At 37.0% G+C, this 22,578-nt stretch overlaps 1 protein-coding gene across 6 annotated transcripts in view; it reads right to left on the reverse strand.

Annotated features, from left to right (window-relative positions):
* Positions 1–22,578, reverse strand: part of ENTREP2 (endosomal transmembrane epsin interactor 2) — an 86,497-nt gene that overhangs the window by 34,752 nt on the left and 29,167 nt on the right. For all 6 annotated transcript variants that reach the window (XM_077785880.1, XM_077785879.1, XM_077785878.1 and 3 more), the window contains exons 2-3: positions 16,111–16,167; positions 1,375–1,485 (exon numbers count right to left, since the gene is read on the reverse strand). In XM_077785880.1, coding sequence (XP_077642006.1) covers positions 1,375–1,485; positions 16,111–16,167 — 168 coding nt within the window. The remainder of the gene's footprint in view (positions 1–1,374; positions 1,486–16,110; positions 16,168–22,578) is intronic.

Below are 22,578 nucleotides of genomic sequence, written 5' to 3' on the forward strand. Positions count from 1 at the left end.
TTTGAATTTGACTTTTTCAGTATACTGTGCTTGGAAATTTACTGGTTCAGTTACATGGGATGTTAACTGCATTTCAAACTACATGTCTGCAAAGGCTGGATTTTGACTCCTAGACCTGCATCCCCAGAGAGGACATTTGTATCCTAGGAGGCAAGTAAAGGATTTAGATTTGATAATGTACACCAGTCACATAGTGCAGGATTACACAGCTCTACAGCACTAAAGAGAGCCATCTAAGGAATTAAAATTAAATATACACTTGGAACAAGCTGCTAAGAAACTAGGATTTTTCCTTTTTTAGTGAAAAATGGTAATAAAGTAATTAAATATGCTCAGCATAATACACCACCACCTTCTGAGTCAAATCCTGTGCTTAATCATAAAGCAGTGCTGTTCACTACAGTGCATCCCTCCCAGAGGGTCGTCTATGAGAACAGAACTCTAGAATTTCATACATATGAGCCCTGCAACATGGCAATGCAATATATTCATGTGGAAGTCCCAAGCCTGACTGAAAGGGGATTTTGAGCACGGAAAACCTGAAGAGTGAGGTCTGGGTAGAATAAAACTGTTGTTGGTTTTTTTTTTTTTTTAACAGTTACAATGTGATAAACAGCCACAATGAAATTAACTTGCCCTTATAGAGTACAACACACTGTGACAAAGCTACTTAGCATTTCATCATGCTCTAAAAATCCAAACTACAGTTTGAACACTTATTATTCAAACTCAGTATTTCAGCCATGAGTTGACTTCTGCAGACATCTTTGCAAGTTGAAGTCAGAAAATATGCTGGAATTCAATTTGTATGTACTTTTTTCCATTATATAAAAACACAAGGGCTTTAGGTAAATTGTACCTTATAATTTAGAGCATTCTACATCATGATAATTTGTATTGTTCTGTATTTTATTTAACACAAGTAACATTCATTTACTTTGTAAATGAAAAAGAAAAACAACTCAGGTTGGCAAACAAAATATTAGCATACACATACCAAAACACTCCTATTGTGAAATCCACTGCCTGGACAAGTATTGGATGGAATGAATCCTGATCCTGCTGACATCAAGGTAACCACCACACTGCTCTGATGTGTCCTGAATTCCACCTATTCTGCTGAAGCATCATTTTTACCATGACAGTAAAAAGTCAATCCTTATGATATTAAAAATTACTTTTTGAGGTGGCAAAACATTAAATCCATTAGCACTTAAAACTTTTCCCAAAATGTTTTTTTAGGTTGCAACACACAGATTGCTCTACTAAATACATACTGTTTTGAAAATTAAAGGAGTGTGTGAATAAAACCCTAACAGATGAAAACCAGAAGCCTTGCCCTTGGTAAGAAACAAAGTGTTTTCCATCACTCACCAACTGACATCCTTCCAGGGACTTCACCAGCTGAGCATTCTGACAGGAGAGAATGGACCCAGCCAAGTTCAGCATCACACACACTGCAGAGAGCAGCATGAAAAAGGTTATCTGGAAAAAACCCAAACACTCTATTATTACTCACTTCAAGAGGCAAACAAGGAAAAAATACAATTTAGATGTTCAAGAACTTCCAGCCTGTCACACAATTACATGGATGACATTTCATGTATTTTAAAGAAAGTAGGGTACTTAATCTGACAGCATCCTTGGTCTTGCACTGTAAGTGAAAGCTAAATCAAAACTAGACATGGCTATTATATGTTTTCCTCCAGCCATTTCAAAATAATCCATTTATCTCCCACTTCTATCACACACTCCAAAAATTTAATGGGTTTTATTACCAAGCATTACTAAAAAGTAAGATTTGAAAAATGTTTTATTATAAACAGATGTAGTCTTGAAACAATTTAAATCCTTTTGATGGGGATATGGGTATCTTAAACAGAGAAGTATTTCTGAATAGCACATATCACGAGTGTCTACAAGTTGGGGAAAAAAAGAGTGAATAAAATTTGGGATATATATATTTGGTTTTTAAACAACAATTACAATTTAAGCAGCATCCTCCATATCAACTACTCATGGTGTTAATTACTCCTTTTTTCTCATCTCAAAATATGTCAGAACAAGCATTAACCTGATTCCATCATTTAATTATAATTTTATTGCTTTAACTGTACAAAAACGTGGTGCAATCCATGCAGACAAATCTCAACATACAGGGAATGGCATAAACAGTGAGAGGCCAAGAACAAATGTGTGCCTGATGTGTGGCCACCTTAAATACTCTGTGTTGACATTGCCATAACTCAACAGGAGTGTGAGGGTATTATATGAAATTAGTAAGAAATTCTGTTGCATCTCTTTTCCATATGCATGCTCACAGTTTACAGCCCTTCACTGTTCTCACAACATGTTTTCTCAGTGCATGTGCGAGGAATATTTTTGACAACCTTAAATCCAAAATGGCTGTATATTTTTTTTTCTAGTGCTTTTGGACAAAACCCCATAACCTCCATAGTATTAACAAAGGACAGAAGCTGTGTTACAAACTTTAGTTGCCAGCTTCAGAGTCTTCCAAGCATCACAGCTGACAACAAGGGCTGTCACATACACCAGGTTTATCTATTTTTTGCATTATTCCATATCAGCATTCATTAATGAAGAAACCTCTATTGGTGTTTCCAAGGTAACCTCTTCCTCTTGTCACTGGCAGACAAGAGGGACATGAAACAGGCTCTCAGAATTCCTGTTCATCTCGGTGGGTCTTTGCCTCACATTCTGTTTAGGAGTTGCATTTCAAAGCGGCAATCACCACATGATATCAAATACTGAGGTTCTCTGTCACACTTGTCTTCCCAATTTTGCTATTTTATGCCTCATTTCTTAATGTCCCAGGCAAAGAACTACCTAATCTGGACATGGAGCTAAAGGGGGAAATTCACATCCTTTGTAAGTCTTTTGAAACTACCTTGCCTCTTGCAGAGCACAAAGATCCTAATAAAAGGAATTGAAGAATATCCAATCTCTTTCCTTAATGCTTCTCAGCTAAATACCAAAAAAAGCTTTCTACTGATGGGGTGGACACACCTGGTACTCTGTTACCACAGCTTCAGAGGTAAAGTTTACCAACATGCTGGAAGCCGCAACAGAGAAAATGAGGCACAAAAGTATCAATAACCATATTTACAGGCATTAAAAAACATGTTCAATGAGCTTCATTTTTTTATCACAAATCAGTCTTTTCTAACACTGGCACAGGTGCAGCAGTAAAAATAAACACGTCTGCAACTCTATGAAAGACTGGCCATTGTGTATTTTGATGGAGACCCAACATTACACTATAAAACACTGCAGATGAAGTTAGATATACATTATTTATGAAGTCAAGTATGGCTAATTTCCACACTAAAATTTTCCTCAGAAAGAGAGCTACCAAACAATACATTTGCTCTGAGAGCTTAGTGTGACATAATGGAAGGAGCAGTATGAAGCTATAAGGAAACAGTATAAGGCACAGTCAACCCAATGATCAAGGGCAAAAACTTACACTGAAGTAAATACAGAAAGGTCAGATATTGAAGGGCTATGACATCCTAATGCTGATTTAAAACTGCAATATTATGTTCTTCACTTTTCTAGTTACAACATAAACAAGATAAAATATTCTTAGAATTCAGCAAGAAGCATTAATGCCATGAAGCTCCAAAAGTCACCAAGAACTAACACATGAACAAAAAGCAAAGCCCATGGATTTATTATGATTTGGTAGTAGCAGAACTAATTGGAGAAGTCAAAGCTTATATTCTATACTAAGGACTCCAAGGAAGAAATGTTAATAGACTTCCTATGTAAATGTTACCATGGTCCTATACAAATTCTACAAAGCTAAACAGTCTGGATGCAATGATTTAAAATTATGTAACAACTCACTATGTGAGATGTCATCTGCACATGGACCCACACAAGGTTCCTCTTTTTACTCCATTTCTGGGAACTACACAGCATATAAAGAGTGAGTCGGCATCTTTGCAGTCCCAATACACCACACACATCTGCACAGAATGGAAATATCAGTACCCTCTATGCCTTGAAAGGGAGAGCACAGAAAAAGTGCCCTTCCATACTGAAACAAAAAACAACTCAAAAAAATTATGCACTAACAGGTTATATTATCTTTCCACTATAAAGGAAGTTGCTTGTAGTTCTCTCTTGAGTATAACTTGACCTTTTAGAAAACTATTAGTATTCTCAGATTATTTGAGACCATTTTTTCCCTCACATTTCTTAAATGTAGATACAACCATACACCTGCCTTCAGAATGTCCTGAAGTAGATCATCTTCATTTTATGGATACCACCAAAAAAATCAAAGGGATTTACAGAAGCTGATATATTCTCTGCCCTCTGTCACTTTCAATTTTGCCTCTCAATATTCCTTTTTTCTTCATAACTGGCCTCAAGTAATTTAATCTTTTTTTGTTTTACCATAAATTGTAGAATTCCTTTCATCTTCTTTCCCAAAGGCACTGTTAAAACTGTATTACCTGAAAACCCAAAAGCTTTAATCCTTGAGATAGTTCAAAGCACCTTCTTGCCCTTACTGTCTCTTTCACAATTTGTTCTTGAGTTGATAGGAGGTAAAAAGGGGAAAAACAAATGAACCAACTTTAGCACACACTGCAGTTTGTGACCAGCAACATAAGACATTAACAATTTAGGTTTCTGCCCGTATACAGCTTTCAATTAAAAAATGCAGCGAGAGCAGCTCTGAAGAGGACTTGAGGTGTTGGTGGATGAGAAGCATGACGTGACCATGTGTGTCTGCAGCCAACTCTGTCCTGGGCTGCATCACGAGCAGTGTGGCCAGGAGGCTGAGGAACATGCCCCATCCCTGGAAGTTTTCTAGGCCAGGCTGGATGGATCTGAGCAATCTGGTCTAATGGAAGCTGTCCCTGCCCATGGCAGGGGGTGGAACAAGGTGACGTCTCTCCCAACACAACCCAACCCATTCTAGGATTTCTATGACTTTCACAAATTCATATTGAGCCCTGTTTTGCCAGTATTTCTGATGGGGATTAAGTGACCCAAACCACCCACTCACTACTGCATATATACACATTGAGAGCACAGTAAAAAGGAGCAGCACATATTATAATTTGAAGAAATACTTACTATTACAAGCAGGAAGAAGTTTCTACATGCAAAATAATTGAAGTCCTCCAAAAGAAATGTAAATATTGTATCACATTAAACCATATTTCTAAAAGCAGCATTTTATTTCATTCCTCACACTTTCATTTTGGAGATATATATGAAACAGGACTGCTTTTTCATTGCTGGCTTTTCAACCACTACTTCTCCTGGTGGTTTGCAGTGGTTTGATAGTCAAGACATGAACAGTGAGACAAAACGTTACCCTCTGTGCTGATTAAGTATATTACTCAACTCTCCTGTGCAGGGCACTTTGATTAAAACCAGGCATTGCCATGATAGGCTGGCTTCTGTCAATCTGCCAATCCTCTGCACCTGTAATACTGTGCCTGTGTGTATTTCCTGTTAATTCCTGTCCTGCAGCTCCTGAAAGGTCAGAAAATCTCCTTGAATGAACTTTGGTTTACACTGAAATTGTTTGCAGAAAGCAATTTTTTGAGACACTGTAGTTTGATAAGAGATACTATAGGCTTCTTTCAAATCACATTAAATATGTGTGGATATATTCAATGAGATTTAAAATACATTCCTTTTAACACACACATTTCTTATTTGTAAAACAGCAAGAATAGCCAGAGGTAAACATGCTTGTCTCTATAAACCACTGTGTAAGTAGATTAAAAACTTGCTCCAAGGTATTTTGCTCACAGAACTTTGTCTTACATGAACTGCAGACAGTAACATTTATTGTTATTTGTGCTACAGAATTTATAGTTTCCCTGACAGAGGTGCAGAAGGTTAAACACCAGAAGCAAACCTGAAAATTGATCACCACCAAGAGCTATGAAGCACTGAGATCAGAAACTGTGCCAGGACTAAGTTAATGCAAGATTATCGCAGGTACAGCCAGAAGCTAAATGCTCATTATATAGTACAGGTTTAAACAGATAAAACATAGAATTTTTAAAACATTTTAATTTCTAAATAAAAAAAATTAAAATATAAATTATAAATAAGCCCATTTTAAAAACTTACTAAACAGAAATGGCACTCAAATCAACACTCTTGACTCATGGTTTGCGAGTGTATAAGAAACAACAAAATTTATCTTCCCATTATTTGCCTCATAATAGATTTCTTTTTCATGATTTCTCAATGCTTGCCAAGAAGAGACAGGATGAAAAGTGTTGGCATTTCAGATCTAATTCATTATTCCATGTTTCTTGCCTAAATTAAAATAAAGCTTTGAACAAAAATATTTTCTCTAAGTCTAAAGCAACATTCTATATTAAATATGCAGAAATATTCCCTGTAGTGTGGCATAGCATCAGGCTAAAGATTTTAATGTTTTTATGTTAGGAACCATAAATAATATCCTGTTTTATTCTAAATTATATCAGTCTGTTCAAGTCCTGTTATTATTAAATTAAATTACATATTCCCCAGATTAAATTCCTTTTGACTCCAGTGAGGCTATTTAACTTTGTAAAGGAAAGCTGAAACTTCAGTATAAATATTAAAATCCATGCGACTATTTCTAATTTCAAAGCTAAATAGTTCAGATGAAAACTTCTGAACTTGATGTATGTGATTTTACTAACTCTCTTATGGCCCTATTAACTTTCTTTCATTCAGCTAGATCTTGGAATTTAATTAATTTATTATTTATTGCTTAGTTGTATCTTCATTTCTATATTTTTATTAAAATATTCCATGGAAAAGTCTAACTTCAAATATGATTATATTTAAGATTATAAACAATGCTACTGGTTTTGATTTACAAGAAAAAATGATGCCTCCCTGTGACTGTATTTAATCTCCTGTCAGAGCAGCAATCGGCTTCCAGCAGGAGTCAGCTTTGGATAATGAAGGGAATGTTGGTAACAGCCCCTGGACAACAGAGAGGGGCATTGGGTGTTTGCAGCAGAATTTGCATCACACAGAACAACACCTATTTAAAGACCAGGAGTACTATGGTTTCCTCCTGTTTCACTGTGCAGCAAACAACAACATCATCAATAAAGTGAGGGGTTTGGTAGCTGCTGCCAAGGCTTTTCAAGAACCCTGGAATCCAAAATGCAACCTTGGCTCTGTATACAGGAGCAGAGCAACAGACAAATGCAAAGATGCAATTTATATTGAAGATATATAAGATATATTCAATACCTCCAAGAAATTCCCTGTCAGTAGAAGCAATGGGCCTACAGTTAAGTTCCTCAAGTGGGATCAGATTAAAAGACTAAGACCACAATGAGTGCAGCACTGTCACGTCCTACACACAGCAATAGTGTTTGTTGTTTCTGTAGTGCTCTGTTACAGCTCCACCAATTACATTATTTATTGTAGTACTTTTTAGGAAAGTGTAAGAGGGGGCCTGATTTAGTAGTAAAGACTTGTGCTCTCAGCTCAGAAATATTATCCAGAAATTTGTCAAAAGTAGATATTTAAGCATCTACTAATTTCTGCTCTCTCTATTCCAATTAACTCTTTTAGCTTCTACACCTTTCTGTATCACAGAATATACTGAGTTGGAAGGGACCCAGAAGGACCATCAAGCAGCCTGCAGACTACTACCATATAAAAGAGAAACAAGAGGAGCTATACCCTTTTCTTTTCAGATAAAATTCAAGCTATCTCTTGAAGTATTCAAATAATGTGACACACTTCTAACAGTAATTGTAACAAAAATAGTTTGCAGGTAATTAGTTTCATAGCCGAGAACAAGTTTAGGTTTTGTCTAATAATCTATTAGAAGGACAATGGGGAGTTGCCAGCTAATATGCTAAAGAGGCTAATCTGAACTTTGCTACATGCAAATAAGCACTCAAAAGGAATCCTTCAATGAGCTGTAGCTAATACTGCAACAGTGCAACCTTGTAATACTTATTATTATAAATTATATCATATAATCATATAATTTTACTGTATGTACAGTCAAAATAAGTCATTTGGACAAATTATTATAGTAGTTGTATTGTCTAACTTTTATCACTGACATTTACATTTATGCACCACTGCTCCCCTAAATAAAAAATCCATGCACATGAAATTTAAGTGAAAGTATTATTTTGAAGGAGAAAGAAATCAGCACAAACCTATTTTAATGCTGCTCAAAATGTTGTCAATTTGAAATGTTTCAAAAACAACTGTTTCAGCTGTACAGTCAGGTGGAAAAAGAGAAGTTGATAAACAGTGTGATAATAAGAACTTCAAATATTATGCTTTCTGAATAGAATTTTGACCACATAAGCCAGATCTAAAATTTGCAACTACCTCAGTCATATTAGTTTAATTTTTCCTTCCAACACACCCTCCAAGGAAGTAAAAATTGAAACTTTTTAAAAATTAACAAATAATACACTGTGTCTCAAAAATGTTCAACAAGAGCAGAACAGGAAAAGAAAGCTGATATTTAGGGTCTTTAGACACTTAGGACACTAGGAAAGACAACATTTTTCTAAATTAGCTTTGTATGAAACAGTCTATATTTAAACAAAACAGATAAATCAGTAAATAAAAATTAATATATTTTCTCCAACAACGCGAGTAGTCTAATAACTTTTAAGAAAATCTACGTAAGACTGAATTTATATTTCCATAGCAACTCCTAATGGGTTCATTCACCTAAACAATACATGACTTTTTGCAAGTGTCACATTGCAGGGAGGATTCACCTCCATGCACGTGTCAGTGAAATGCTACTCCAAATAAATTAACCTTCCACAACATCTGCAGCAGGATTCCCTGAGGAAATAAAGGCTCGTGTTGTCCTGCTGACAAGGACAGGCATCAAATCTGTGCGAGCAGCCCTTCCTGGCAGCAGCGTAATGAGACAGAAGCAGGATGTAAAGGTCACACTCACAGATATTTCACGTCTGTCTTTCCCAATGTATTAATAGCAATTAACTACTCACTTGCAATTATTCTCATTAATTAACAACTGCCTGCTCTCTCTGAGCCCTTGCACACCAGAAGTCTGACTTTCATCACCGAGGAGGAAAATTCTGCCAGGTGAGCAGGGTCAGGAGCCACAAGTGCTGATCTCCCATCAAGAGCACATGAGCATTTTCAGCATCAGTTTCTGAGCAAGGCTTCAACGTGGGCAGCAGCTAAATAAATTGGCAGCACCAATTCAATTGTAATGTAAACTCACTACAGTTTTGGCCATTTCAAGAAAAATTGCACACACATCTCCAAAGACTCACATTAATAATTTGATGGAGATCCATCAGTAAATGAACTTTAGGATTTCAAAGACCTTTCCTCATATATCTGAAGTAGGACTTAATCCATAATGCTGTTGCAGGTTTTATAGTATTTGTAGTAAGGAAACCCAAACACTCAATCACACACGTCTAGCTCAGGATCTAAACTGCGATTTACCTGGCAAGTAAATCCCACTGAAATTAAACTACTTTTCTTCAACAAGCACAGGATAATTAGATTCACTTTTGGTAACAGTGTGTTTCTTTCCATCTGTCACACAAATAAAACTAAAATCACATGAGTTTTGAGTATGTGAGCACAAAGAATGAGGTATCCATTCCCAACTCCATCACACCTCAAAATACCTTATATTAGTTCATACAAATATTTATTCTACTTTTAAAAACATTTCAAATGCAGCTCAGCTTGTCTTGAATAAATTTTTGAAGCTAGTGTTGCCTCACCATTTAAAAACAAAATACAAAGTTTAACAAATAGCTCCCTTGTTGCCCAACTAGCCAGACCCAGTGATACATGACACGAGATTCATTTACCAAGGAGGAAGAAGAAATGCTGAAGCAAACCAGACTCTTGCCAAGAAAGAGTTGAAGAAATTACACTGTGCAAAGGCTGCCAAGAACTCCAAGAGCAGATGGGATGCAGCCTGCATTTCTAAAAGATGGAGAAGATGAGATGAAAGAACCATTAGCAGATATATTTAGAAAGCGTGTGAGAACAAGGGAATTACTGATGGGCTGAAGAGAGGTGAATGCAGCACCCACAGCACACTCTTCATTGCAAGCAGCAGCAGCAGCACTGGGACTGGAACTGTGACAGTCTCCTAGGACAGGAGCTGCTGCCATGGCAACAGGATGCTATGGCAGCACATGGGGAGGAGCAGGGGCTGTTTTAGGGTAATTATCCAGTGCTTCTTTAGGAAGGGACAAGTGCTATGCCCCAGCAGGGTTTGTCTGCTCTTCAGGAAAAGCTGCTTGTGGTCTTTTTAAACTCTTCCACTGGGGGTAATTAATTAGCACATGGATGCTCAGCAGAGGAGTCTGGATTCTCATGTGAGTGACAGCCAGTGGTAGTTGGGAACAGGCAGCCCTGGTCAAAAGGGTATCAGAGAGATGCAGACAGAGACCGAGGCAAGAGAAAGCTTTAAGAAGTGTTGAGATGTTAAAGGGGACTCAGCATGTTCATTCTAAAGAGATGCTACACCCTGTGGCATCTTTTCTGCCTCACTGCAAAGATTTCCCTGATTCACTTCCTCTGTTTCCATCTCAAGTGTTGTTTCTTTCTCACCCAGTTCACAACTTTACTGGGTCATTCTCCATTTTTTCCCCCTCTTCCTCTTCTGTCAGGTCTATTCTAATGAAAGTGCACCGGGGCTAGGTTTTTCTGTCGGTTGTTTCATGGTATTAAAGAAGATAGAAGGGAATCAGCAATCTAAGTTAAAAAGAAATCAATAGGCAGTGCACATTTTAAAAGCTAAATGGATATATTAACTTACCTGCAAAAAAAATTGGAACATAAATGTACTCGGAGTTTACACAAATTCAAGTTGCAAGTTTTGAAGACCACACTTTTCAGACCCCCAACTCATTCGAACAAGAGACATTATTTCATTGCCTAACTCAACAGCTCATACATTGGGAAAAGACCTCTCAGGACATCACTTTGAAACAAATATAAAAGAGAAGCAGCTTCAATAAAACAAAAACATACTTTAAATCTACTTTCAAACTGATGTTACCACTAAATACACTAACCTCACTTCTAGATCCCGTCTCACAGATTTTTAGCACAACTCCAGCCATGCTGCAGCAGTGTGCAGACAGATGATGCACTTTGGTGACCAGTGCAGTACAGCCACGTTAGTGCTTTATACAACTAACCTTCAGAGAAGGGAGAACAGGAAGGCAAGAGGCAAAGAAAAACTTAACTATGTCCCCAAGTATAGGAAAATACTATTTACAGCCTACACTTTCTTCACTGAAAGCATTCAGAACTGAGATACAAATCTATTGCAATTCAGTTATTTATGATGCTTGTGGCACTGAATCTCTGAAACATCACAGATCCTACTGTATGATTTCTTACTGACATGGTTTTGGGAAGCTTCTTTCTGGTCATCTAGGTGCTATTCTTCTTAAATCTTTTGATGTCGATCTTCCTCATGTTGCCAGATTCACATTTCAATTTCTCCTTCCTGTCCCAGTCCTCCACAATTCTCTTCCCCCTGATTTAGTATTCAGCTCCTCTGAATTTGGGTTGGTTTCCTTCCATGCTCCCAGAAAAAAGGTCAAAGACAAACACTCTGCTCTCAATTCCAAGCCCTGGGCTCACATCAGCTCTGATCAAAATTTACAGCTTTATATCTGAAGAGCTACTTTTTGAACCAGCACTGGATTTGCTTTCCAAACAGAAGTTATTGCAGCCTCCCAAGCTTCTTTGGAAAGCAGCAATACCCAGCACTCAACCCCTGCCCAGCTCACCAGAAACTGAAAAGCACAGCTATATAAGATGCTCTTGTTTTCACCCAGTGTTTTGTTCACTTTTAAACTAATGCTTCAGCCTCAAAGACAAGTGTTTGTCTAATAGCAGGGTTCCTAATGAACATTTTGATCAAGGAATTCAAAGAATACTCATGCTGAAATGATAGTGCAGAGTGATCAAGGGATCTGTTAAGGCACAGGGATGTTCTGCAGCTCCTCTCAACATCACACAGGTATCAAAGTCAGCAGCGACACACGAGGGGATGGCTGCCTCTCACTCTGCTCTTCTCCCACGCTGTGCATTCGTTCACTTGCTCTTCTCCTGCAGTCCTGACCTGTTTATGCTGACATTGCCTCTCCACTACAGAAATCATCTTTTTATTCCAGGAACCTAACACCAAATCTCTGCTTGAGGGTGGGTACTGGAGGGAGGACAATCACATTTTCTTTTTTAAAATTCAAATATTTCTCTCAGATTTCATCAAAAAGGAAGCTGTACATTCTCTTACAAGAGTTTGAAAATACTTGTCTCACACCCCTAAAGCTGCTCTAGATGCTCAGGTTAAGCAGCAGAGCCAGGAACATGTCAACACTCCACCTCACTGAGCAGAATATAGCAAACTTAAACTTACTGTTTTATAATACACTAATACACTATATATATATATATATATATACTAATATACTATATATATACTAGTACACTATTTCTATACATTTTAGGTTTCATCTGTTTCCTGAAGTTTGGTTATTCCTGCTGCAGTCTGCAACGATATTTAGTGAGAGGAGATAATTAAGAGGGAAAACATTTGGACCAGTTTTATATATTCATGCATCTTATGGGGCAAGAGTATATGTGAATGTAATGATTTAAAATTGTTAGTAATTTCTCTTTTCAATGTAGATATTCTTCTAATGATTTTTACAGAAAAAAAAATATTCAGTCTGAATTTCAACTAATTCAAGTTTTTCACTGGAATTCTAGAAAGAGAAATCTCTAATTTCGCAACAACTACCAAGCTGACCCAAGTTGAGTATTTTCTTAAAAAGTCAGTTTTTGTATTTAACTGAGTCTTACCATGGGTGCAGCCTGAGACTTTGCTTAGCAGTTCATCCTTTTGTCTGATATGCAGGTTGAACTGCAGCTATTTAGGACAGCTTCTCTTATTTTTCTAAAATGAAGAAAATCCTATGTGCTTATCAAACACAAAAAAGGCTTGAAGTAATGGTTCATTTGAAGGGACAACACATTGAGTTATATACACACTAATTTCCATGTTCACTGGTGCACAGAACAGGATCTGGAATGCACATTTCATAGTAAATGTTTTTAAATAGCTATTCTGAGTAATCAAGATCATTTATTAGTAGGTAGTATTACCTTGTGCTCATTGACATTCACAGACATTAAGAAACATTTTTCTTCATTGAAAAAAAAATACTAAATCTATCATTTTATTGTAAAAACTGTCAGTTAGAAATGTAAAAATATTTTTATGGGGTCACCCAAGTGCCAGATGGCAACAGAGAAGCTTTCAACTCAATTCAGATACTGAATTAATCTCCTTAGCAAAAACAGATTTGCAATTACCATAGATTAGATTGTAACAGAAAAATAATCTGACCCCACAAAATTAAGTTTTTTTACAAGGTAATTCCTCAGGTGCTTCACAAGCTCTCTCCCAGTTTTCAGACACTTCCATAAACCATGAGGAAACAAATTCCTAATTTAAAACTGCATTTTAACACTAAGCAGTGGTAGTGACACAGCCAACACTTGGTTTCCAAAAAAGGGACCCTTGAGAGATTTTCTGAAAGCACTACCAATACTGTGTGATTTCAAAATGAAAACAGAGAAAGCTTAATGAGGAAACATATGAAATATACAGAAAATACTGTTCAAAATCAATGTGTGAACAATTTAAATATCTCCTTTGCCTGAGTGTTTCCTCTGGTAAATGTAAATACAGGTTTGATAACACACACTGATTCCTTGTATGTATAAAGCATTTTGGCAACATAAGAAACTGACAGCTAGGAGATGGCCAAGATAATTCAGATAAACTAACAAAAAATCTGGTGAATTTTCCAGATAATTAAGATTTTCAAAGACACTTTAGCAGGAGAACTTCTAAATTTCTGCATATTAATATTGGAGTAAAATGTCCTTAGTACATACACATTTGTAAATCTTTTAACCGAATGCAGAATACAAAACAGCATTCATACTAATAGCTTATAAATACACAACTACTCTCAGTTTTGACTTTGGTTCCAAAATGTTAAACTATGCAACAACATGCTCATTTCTACACCAATACTACATAACACACTTCTAGTATGATACAGCCAGAAATTAATGGTTGATGAGCTATTTCTGTTTGATACTCCTTCAATTTCCTCTTTTTGCCTGCAGAAAAGAAGACATTGGCAAAGAAAAGACCCTGCATCTGTGGGGAAAGCCTGTATGATTACAGTGCTGAGCAAGGCACATCCAGCAGGGTGGGGGGCTGACCCTGGCCAGCAGGAAAGCACCACACAGCCACCCACTCACTGGTGCCTTGCAGCAGGACTGGAAGGGAATTAGAAAAGCCCAAATGAAAAAAAAAAAAAAAAAACCCAAACCAACAACTTGTGGAAGGAGATAAAGATTGTTTAATAAGCAAAGGAAAGAGGAAGGAAAAAGCCAAAGCAAGTGATGCTGTGTGGGAAAACCAGAAAGCTTTGATGCTGCACAAGTGCTGCTCAGCAGTAGTCAAAACACTGGTTATTATAAACCAGCTTTAGTCACAAATCCAAGATAGTCAGAAAACTGGCACCTTAAAATATCACAGTTTCACCAGTTTTCGGGACGTCACATATGTTGCATAGTTTAATTTTATTTAACTTTATTCATAGCTTCAAATGATAAAGCTATTCATCTATCTTTCTGCTATCACTCTTGGCAATGCCAGATTCTTCAACACACTGCAACAAAAAAGACACATATTGTAACTGATTGTCTAGCTACTTATAGTACTATAAAATAGGTTAAAAGGCAATTATTGACCATATGCATTTGGCATATGTGCTGTATAAACAGATCAGGAGAAACATGGCTCATTAGCATGTTGGTGGTTGTTTGGAGGTTGTAAAGTTACACATTATTGACTGCTAATCAGAACAGTCATCCTGCACACGTGGGATCCAACTGCTCAAAGGTATTTACAACTCAGCAAGGAAAACAGGACATTATGTAGCCACTGTAAAATCACCACACAGCTTAGGCACACACAGAAGTGAAAAACACCATCCCTTCCCCATTCTTCAGCTGATGGTTGTATCACCAACAATGCAGAAGATCAGGATCTAACACAAGAGCATCAAGCTTTCTCTTGGAAATAAATCATTTCCTAGAGCAGATTTTAGGAAGATGAGCTGTTCTGCAAACATCAATGTTACCATTACTGTTGCCTCGCTTTTATCTTTAGTTCCTTGAATTACACTGACCACAACTGCCTATTTACATTTCAGTGAATAAGTTGATATTAGAAAGCCCAGCTGAATTTACAACATGCAAGTGAGTGTTCAGGAATCACAGAAGACAAGTCTTAACAGGCATGGATAACATTTCTGATGTGTGAATATTATTTATTCAAATGATGTGAGCTCTGCCTACTGTCTGAGTTTATAATATGAAAAATATACCTGAAGTTCTAATCAAACTTATTCCTATCAGTGCAAAATTCTCTATTTCATACTATCCATTATGCTTTTTATTCCAGGGACTATACTCTGCTACACGTGCACACTGTTTCAGATGCAATGTTTACCTGCTAACACATCCTTATTGACACAGTCATCACCTGTTTTTAATAAGCTTGATTTCCATCTAATTCTGCTTTACATTAATGGGCTAACTGAAACTCCATTAGCATGCACACACAAAGAATGGATTACTGTTCAGTATTAAGTAACTACATGAATCTCACAACAGAAATTATAATGTAGCTGAAAATCTTTCTGCAGATGAAGACAAACAACTACTAATTAGCAATGGGCTTTTTTCTATTCAGATACCTGCTAAAAAGATTGCTCTGCTGTGCATTTTTTGGCAAATAAGTTATATGCAAAGGTACAAGCAGACCAACAATCTGTTTATGAGTCAGTAGAAAATTACGATTTTCACCCACATGGTTTACACATTACAACTTCAAAGGTTTCAAACTTTTTGTAGTAAGTGTTTATAAAGATCAGGACACACAACAACGCTGAAAATCATCCCCAGAGACCATCAGGCTTCTCTATAAAGACAAAAGCACTGGGAGTTGCTCACCACAAGGGACAGGGGCCTCTTCCATGAAACAACACCGATCAATCCTGACAACAGCACCTGGAACAGAGAGCAGAGTTACTAAAGAGCCATGAGGGTTATACCAGTGTCATTAAAAACAGGTATATAAGTAGGTAATAAGATGAAGTTCATACACAGTCATGATATGTATTTCCAGAATGCTGGAAACCAAATACTAAAAATAAAATGCTTTCCATTTTATTCTCAATAAAAAATAAACAGAACTAGTACTAAGCTGTTTTTAAACAGAACTAGTACTAAGCTGTTTTTAAACAAATTTCAGTTCTGCTGCCAGATTCACTCAGCTGTGATCAGATCATAAGAAGTCATTAAAATATTTCTTCTCTCCCAGTCCCAGTTCTATCAATACCAAAGGAGAACAAATGTTTAGGGCAAAATTTCTTGTGATTTTATATCACAATTGAAAATTAGCTAAAAAAGGGGAGTAGTGACAGAACAATCACAAAATCATCCAGGAATCCAGATAAATTAGCAGAAGGGTTTTTTGTTCTGTTTCACCCACCCAAACAACCTCCCCACTTGATCGTATGTTTGAGAGAGGACCCATACATTCATTAAAACTTGGATTTAGCATACAGATACATTACTCTCTATACTACAAACCAAAAGCAAGCAGGATTCAGACCTTTATTCATCTAAGCTAATCTTAGATATTTTTAAATAACATGCAAATGACAGTTGAGATGCCATAAGCTTTACATGTAATTAAAAATGTAGAAAGAAACAAGAAATGGGGTGAGGGATATCAACCCTGGTGTGGGAGAAAAAAAAATCGAGAGGAGCCTTTTCATTACTGAATTACAAAAATAGTAAAGTTAATAACATAAAATGCAGAGAAAAGAATGCACAATATATTTATTTCAAGAATCATTTTTTTCACCGCAGCTTGTGCAAAGACTCTGCGTAACAATAACTTAGATAGTTAGCTAGTCACCTTTCCCACTCCATCCTGCTTTCCTAACAATCTTTTGGGTGTAAAAATAGCAGAGCATAATAAATAAAAATGCATCTACATCTAGCCACTGCAGAAACTGTGTACCCTGTACTGGGAACCAGGCTGGAAACAATCCAGTCCAGGGATGCTTGGCAGGAATGTGGAGAAGGAGCTGTTGGTCATCTGGAGCAGCTGCACTGTGGAGTGCTCAGTTCGTGGACACTCTCACTGTGAGCATGTTTCAAGCATATCTCACAATCTGACAACAGTGCTGCAGCAGATGTTGAAAAACTTATTTAGAAAGTCAACATGTGGAAAATGTGCCTTTTGGTATTTTCTTTAGTAGCTGTGCCATTAAAAAAAGACCCCTCAAATTAGGTTTTTTTTGTGAAACCTCAGTGGTAGTTTCTAAATGATGTACAAATGCAATAGCTGGGAGATAAATGCACAGTAAAAATGAACCAAGACCAGCATATGGATATCAAAGACTGTCCAGATAATGCCTACATGCAAATGTGCATATTTTGTATTCTACAGCATTTCCTACAGCAGAGAAGTCACACACTTCTGGATGTTGGCCAAGTGAAGGAAAAGTCGAGAATTCCATCTTTGCTGTTAATTAAATGTGCTCACACAGCTATGTTAGCTTATTATTACTGTATGACAACTTGGCTCTGGGCTGATAATCCTGTAATGTGGAACTGCACTCAGAAGGTAAAATGACAAGGTTAGTTAGTTTATCTGCTGGCTAGACAGCAACATGCTCTCAATTAAAAAAATGGGCTGGCTAAAATTGTGAGGTTATTAAAGAAACCCCTTTAGGAAAAGTAAGAAATTGCATTCCAAACCAGAGCATGTATTAATAGATAAAATATTTGTAGGTAAATCATTATTCACCAAGTCACCTGGTCAGAGCCAAGATACTGTAGTGCACTACCTATGAGTAGCAAATCTTTACTTTCATTTACTGTGTCCTCCCTTCCATGAATTAAACCTCTACTCCTCTTGTCTTATTTGTGGCATTGCAGAAGGTGCAAGAAGGGAGCTGATCCCTCTTGTTCAGCTGAACTACAACTGTGTTTGACCTTTAGAGAGGCCCTGTAAGATGAAAGAGGTACATGTGTTTTGGTATGGAAAAGGAGAGCTTCGTGGCACTCACTGTACTGGCTCTCCATGCAAAAGGTCAAGCATAGCAAGGCCACTTGATAAATTTACACTAATTATAGACACAAGAACTCAGCGTCCCACCTGTTAATACTGGCATTATAAGAGGTCACCTCAACAATGCTATCATGTAATTTTCCAAACCCCATTAGTCCCCTGTGTCAGTCACTGGTTACCCAAAAAAACTTATTTTGCTTTGAGATGCAACTACTTCCATTGCCAAGCACCTCACATAGCTGTGCACATTGTGGACTAAAGTAACCAGGAATTTAAGAACAAAACCAAACCACACCAACAAACCCAAACAAACAAGTAAAAAACCCCACAAAAACCCCCAAACCCCAACCAGTCTTGAGGTTTTGTTTTCTCTTCAGCTTACACTTCTTATAAATACAATGCTAACATTAAATACAGTAAGTAGAAACCTCACTTTATTTCTATACAAAAGTAGCAATTATTTGAAAAGTAGTATGTAATTTGCAGGCCCAAAATATCTTAAAATAATCACTCAGAATATTCAATAGCTCAACATTGCAATCCACACAGCTTCTAGTGCTTTTCAAAAATCACTACATCACATGTATTCTCTGCACAGGTTTTTACTTAAATAAAATGTAAGTTGGAGTTTGAGGATTTTAACAATTCCTTAACATTGGCAATGTGTTTGGATTTCAGAACCTGCAGGGTACATTTCTCTACTACCCTAGACCCAAATTCCATCTGCTGAATTGTAGTGAACCTCCCCATCACATAATAATTGAAATAAATGACAGCTACTAAAAACATTCAAAGAAGTAGCTTTGCCAGATTCCTTAAGGAGAATTCCCACAGATATATGTAGAGATATATATCTGCTGATTACCACAATGCTGATGCACAGAGAAAAAACAGAGTACATCAGTGCTGACTTCTGCAGCATTAGAAATGCAGTAACTCAACATGCATATGAAAACTCCATTATCATCAATGCAAGTGATGCTCATGCATGACAAAGATGCATTTACTTTAACAGGCACATACTGAGGCAGGGCAAAACCAGAAGGTAAAATTACTTTCCAGTATAGGGACTCAAACAAAGGATTAGCCCTTGATGGTGTGTTTTCCAGCATTTTGCCTTCACAGTCTGGTGAATCTCTATAAATTCAGAGGGCTCTTACTTTGAATATGGGACAGATCAGATGATGCAGCCTCTCAATGTATCTTAAATCTGCTTTCCAAGTCTTCAACTCCAAAATGGCTCTTGTATCTAATATATTCTCTAGTATGGTTCCTTTAATCTTCTTTTCTGAACTACATAAACCCTGTATTTATATAAATATTAATTAAAGCCCATTACATATAGTGAAACACTATCACGGTACAAAAAAACTACAGAAACCTAAAATTCTGATGTCTATGTATTAATTTGCTTAATAAAATTAATTTTTTCCTTAGTTTGACTTGGGATCTAAAAATGGTTTTCTAGTCTAATACAGAGCATGAGTTATAGGAACTCATGTTCTGTTTTTATTTATATTTTTCCAGTTTTATTCTCTACTGTTATTCCTGCTCCCTTGTTCAGCCTGGTACAATATATATCAAATAATTTGGTTATTTTTTCCATCAGTTTAAGGGCTAGTCATGTTTTCAGCTTTTAAATACAAGACCAATTCTCTAAGCAATTGATTCAGTCACATGAAAATAAGCATACAAGTTCTTCACAGTAATTGCAGAAATTCTCTCTCAGGCCTCTTCTAAGAACTACATTTATATGTTTACAGAAATCTGTGTATGTGCTTCCAAAAACATGTGTTGTGAAGGCAGGTAGGTAACCCAGAAACCAAAGAGCCTGTTTGGAACAACCCGTCAGCCAAACACTGAGCAGGCCGGGCACAAACAGGCAGAAGGGGCACGAGGCAGCTGAGTGGAGAGGGCAGGGCAGAACTGGGCTGCCAAAGGGAAATCCCAGCACCACCAGTGCCTTCTGCCAGCTAAGCACAAGAGCAGCTGTGCTCCTGCACAAGGACCTGAAGCCACTGGCACCTCCCAAAGCTCCCCTCTCTGGGCTACAGGAGCACACACTACTACAAAGATTAATTGTGTCAACTCAAATGTTCCTGGAAGGGTGACGATCAATTGTACCTCAATAATAATATCCCCAGCTGCCTTTAGGTTTAGATGTACCTCAGACAGTCTAAAACAATGGCTGAAATATCTTCCAGGATGATGTTTCTGTGAAATCTACCACAGCCCGTGTAAAAAGTAGATAATTATTAAACAAAATTCAAGCATTAAATACTGTGCGAGTAATGCCACAACTATCATATACTCAGAGACTATAAAAGCATGACACATTACTACCAAAGCATGAAATCCTCTTATAATAACACTCTCTGCAGCATCTGCAATCCATTAGTGCAAAATGCTGGTAAAGTTAAATACACACTACAGGAAAAAGAACTGTGCTGCACGGGAATTAGCTGAAAAGTGACTGAATAGTCCACCAGTAGTATTACTCTCCATTCCAATTCCTGGAAAAACAGGAAGGATGAAAATCTCTTGGGGTGAGGGTGGTATGAATGCATTAACAAGTACCAGAAGAAAAAGGTTTATAGATTTCTATATGCATGCACACACACACAAAAACTGTGTGGACAAATACAGAACAGTGGCTTGGTTTTGGAATGGTCTTCCAGGAAAGTCATCCTAAAGAGTGGGTGCTATTAAAAATCATACCATTACACCACATTCAAAACACTGCAAAAATCAGTCATGGGCTAAAGAGTTTTTAAAATAGTCAACATAAATATTTATTAGCAAATATGCAAACTAACTGTTCAACATGCAGCTATCACTAGAATCCAGGCACTGCTCTCTCATTTAAAGGCCACATCCCTATAAACACAAAAAGCACAAATGCACAAATGCCACCAGACTGCAACCACAAGCAAAAGCTCCGGACGCTGAAAGATAAAGCAAGTCAGCAGCAACCAGAAAACCACAATGATTTAAGCACAGTTTTGGGCTACTTTTTAAAAAGACTCAGTGTGTTCCTGATTCACAAACACTGCATCATAGCTTAGTCACTCTCCTTTATCCACTGTGAACCTAAAACTAATCTAATTCTAATTGCCATGGAAACAGGAGCAAAGAAACAAAATCCCTTGGTGCCCCACAAGAACAGGACAGTAAAATTACCTATACATTGACACAGCTACCAGACTGTATTAAGAGCACACAGTTCTGATCTCATTTCAAGCTCTAGGGTGAGGGTTTTTTTTTGTTGTTGTTTTTTCTTTGTATTCTTATCAAATATTCTCCATACCCATCAGGAATCTGCTTGTTACACATCTATAATTTGTTTCTAGGAGGAAACAATTTAACATATAGAGAAAAACGAGCACTGATGGAGCACATATATATCAGAATATATATTTTTCAATTATAAAAAAAACTTCATATGGTCTGTAATTGTTACCCTTCTGAGTGGTTCAGAACCGTTATGCTCAACCTCACTAAAATATGCAAACTGTATTAAAAGCTATGGACAGGGATTTAGCTAAGATATTAAGCACAGAGCTGATATGTCAGTGACTCACAATACAGTCTCAATTCTAATCTGGTTTTTATTAAACATACTCACAGAACACACTATTACATTATCTTCTATGCCCCATAATGTAATCCATGAGCATTAATAAGGCACACAGCTATTAGCATAAAAGTATTTAGAGAGAAAGATAACTAAGCAGTTTGAAACCAATTCTCCAAGCTTTCAAATGTATCAGATTATTTATGAACAAACCTGAAACAAATAGATGACTGAAGAGCTAGCTCAGTATGTGCTGTTTCACAGGGGAAGATTTTGAAATCAGAATAAAGTCTATCGAGATACTGTAAGGGATAACATAAGATTTCATGGCTCTTGGACAATTCTCTCAATTCAAAATGAAGTTCCCTCACAACTTTGCTTCTCCAGAATGACCCATGGATGAAACAAAAGAACACAAGTGCTTTGAGTAACACAGGGGCAACACTGCTGCAGAACCAGCTGCTGTGTTCCACAATGTTCAAACTAAAAGCCAGACCAAGCAATTCTTTCACAAATAATTGACTGAAGAATTGTGCTGCCCATACATGATATTCAGCATCTCTGATTAAGTGTGGATAGCTTATCGATTCTTTGAAGCAGGAAGGGTTTACTGAGGCAGCAGTCAAAACTTAATTAAAATGCACTGAACCAAAGAAATCAGTGAAATTAGAAGCAGTTTGTCCAATATGATAGATCTGTATGCAGGTGTTGTAAACTCAAGTGTCAATTCTTCCCTCATCTGAATATTTATTTTCTTGGT

Source organism: Lonchura striata, chromosome 11 (assembly GCF_046129695.1).
Source record: "Lonchura striata isolate bLonStr1 chromosome 11, bLonStr1.mat, whole genome shotgun sequence".
Lineage (NCBI taxonomy): Eukaryota > Metazoa > Chordata > Aves > Passeriformes > Estrildidae > Lonchura > Lonchura striata.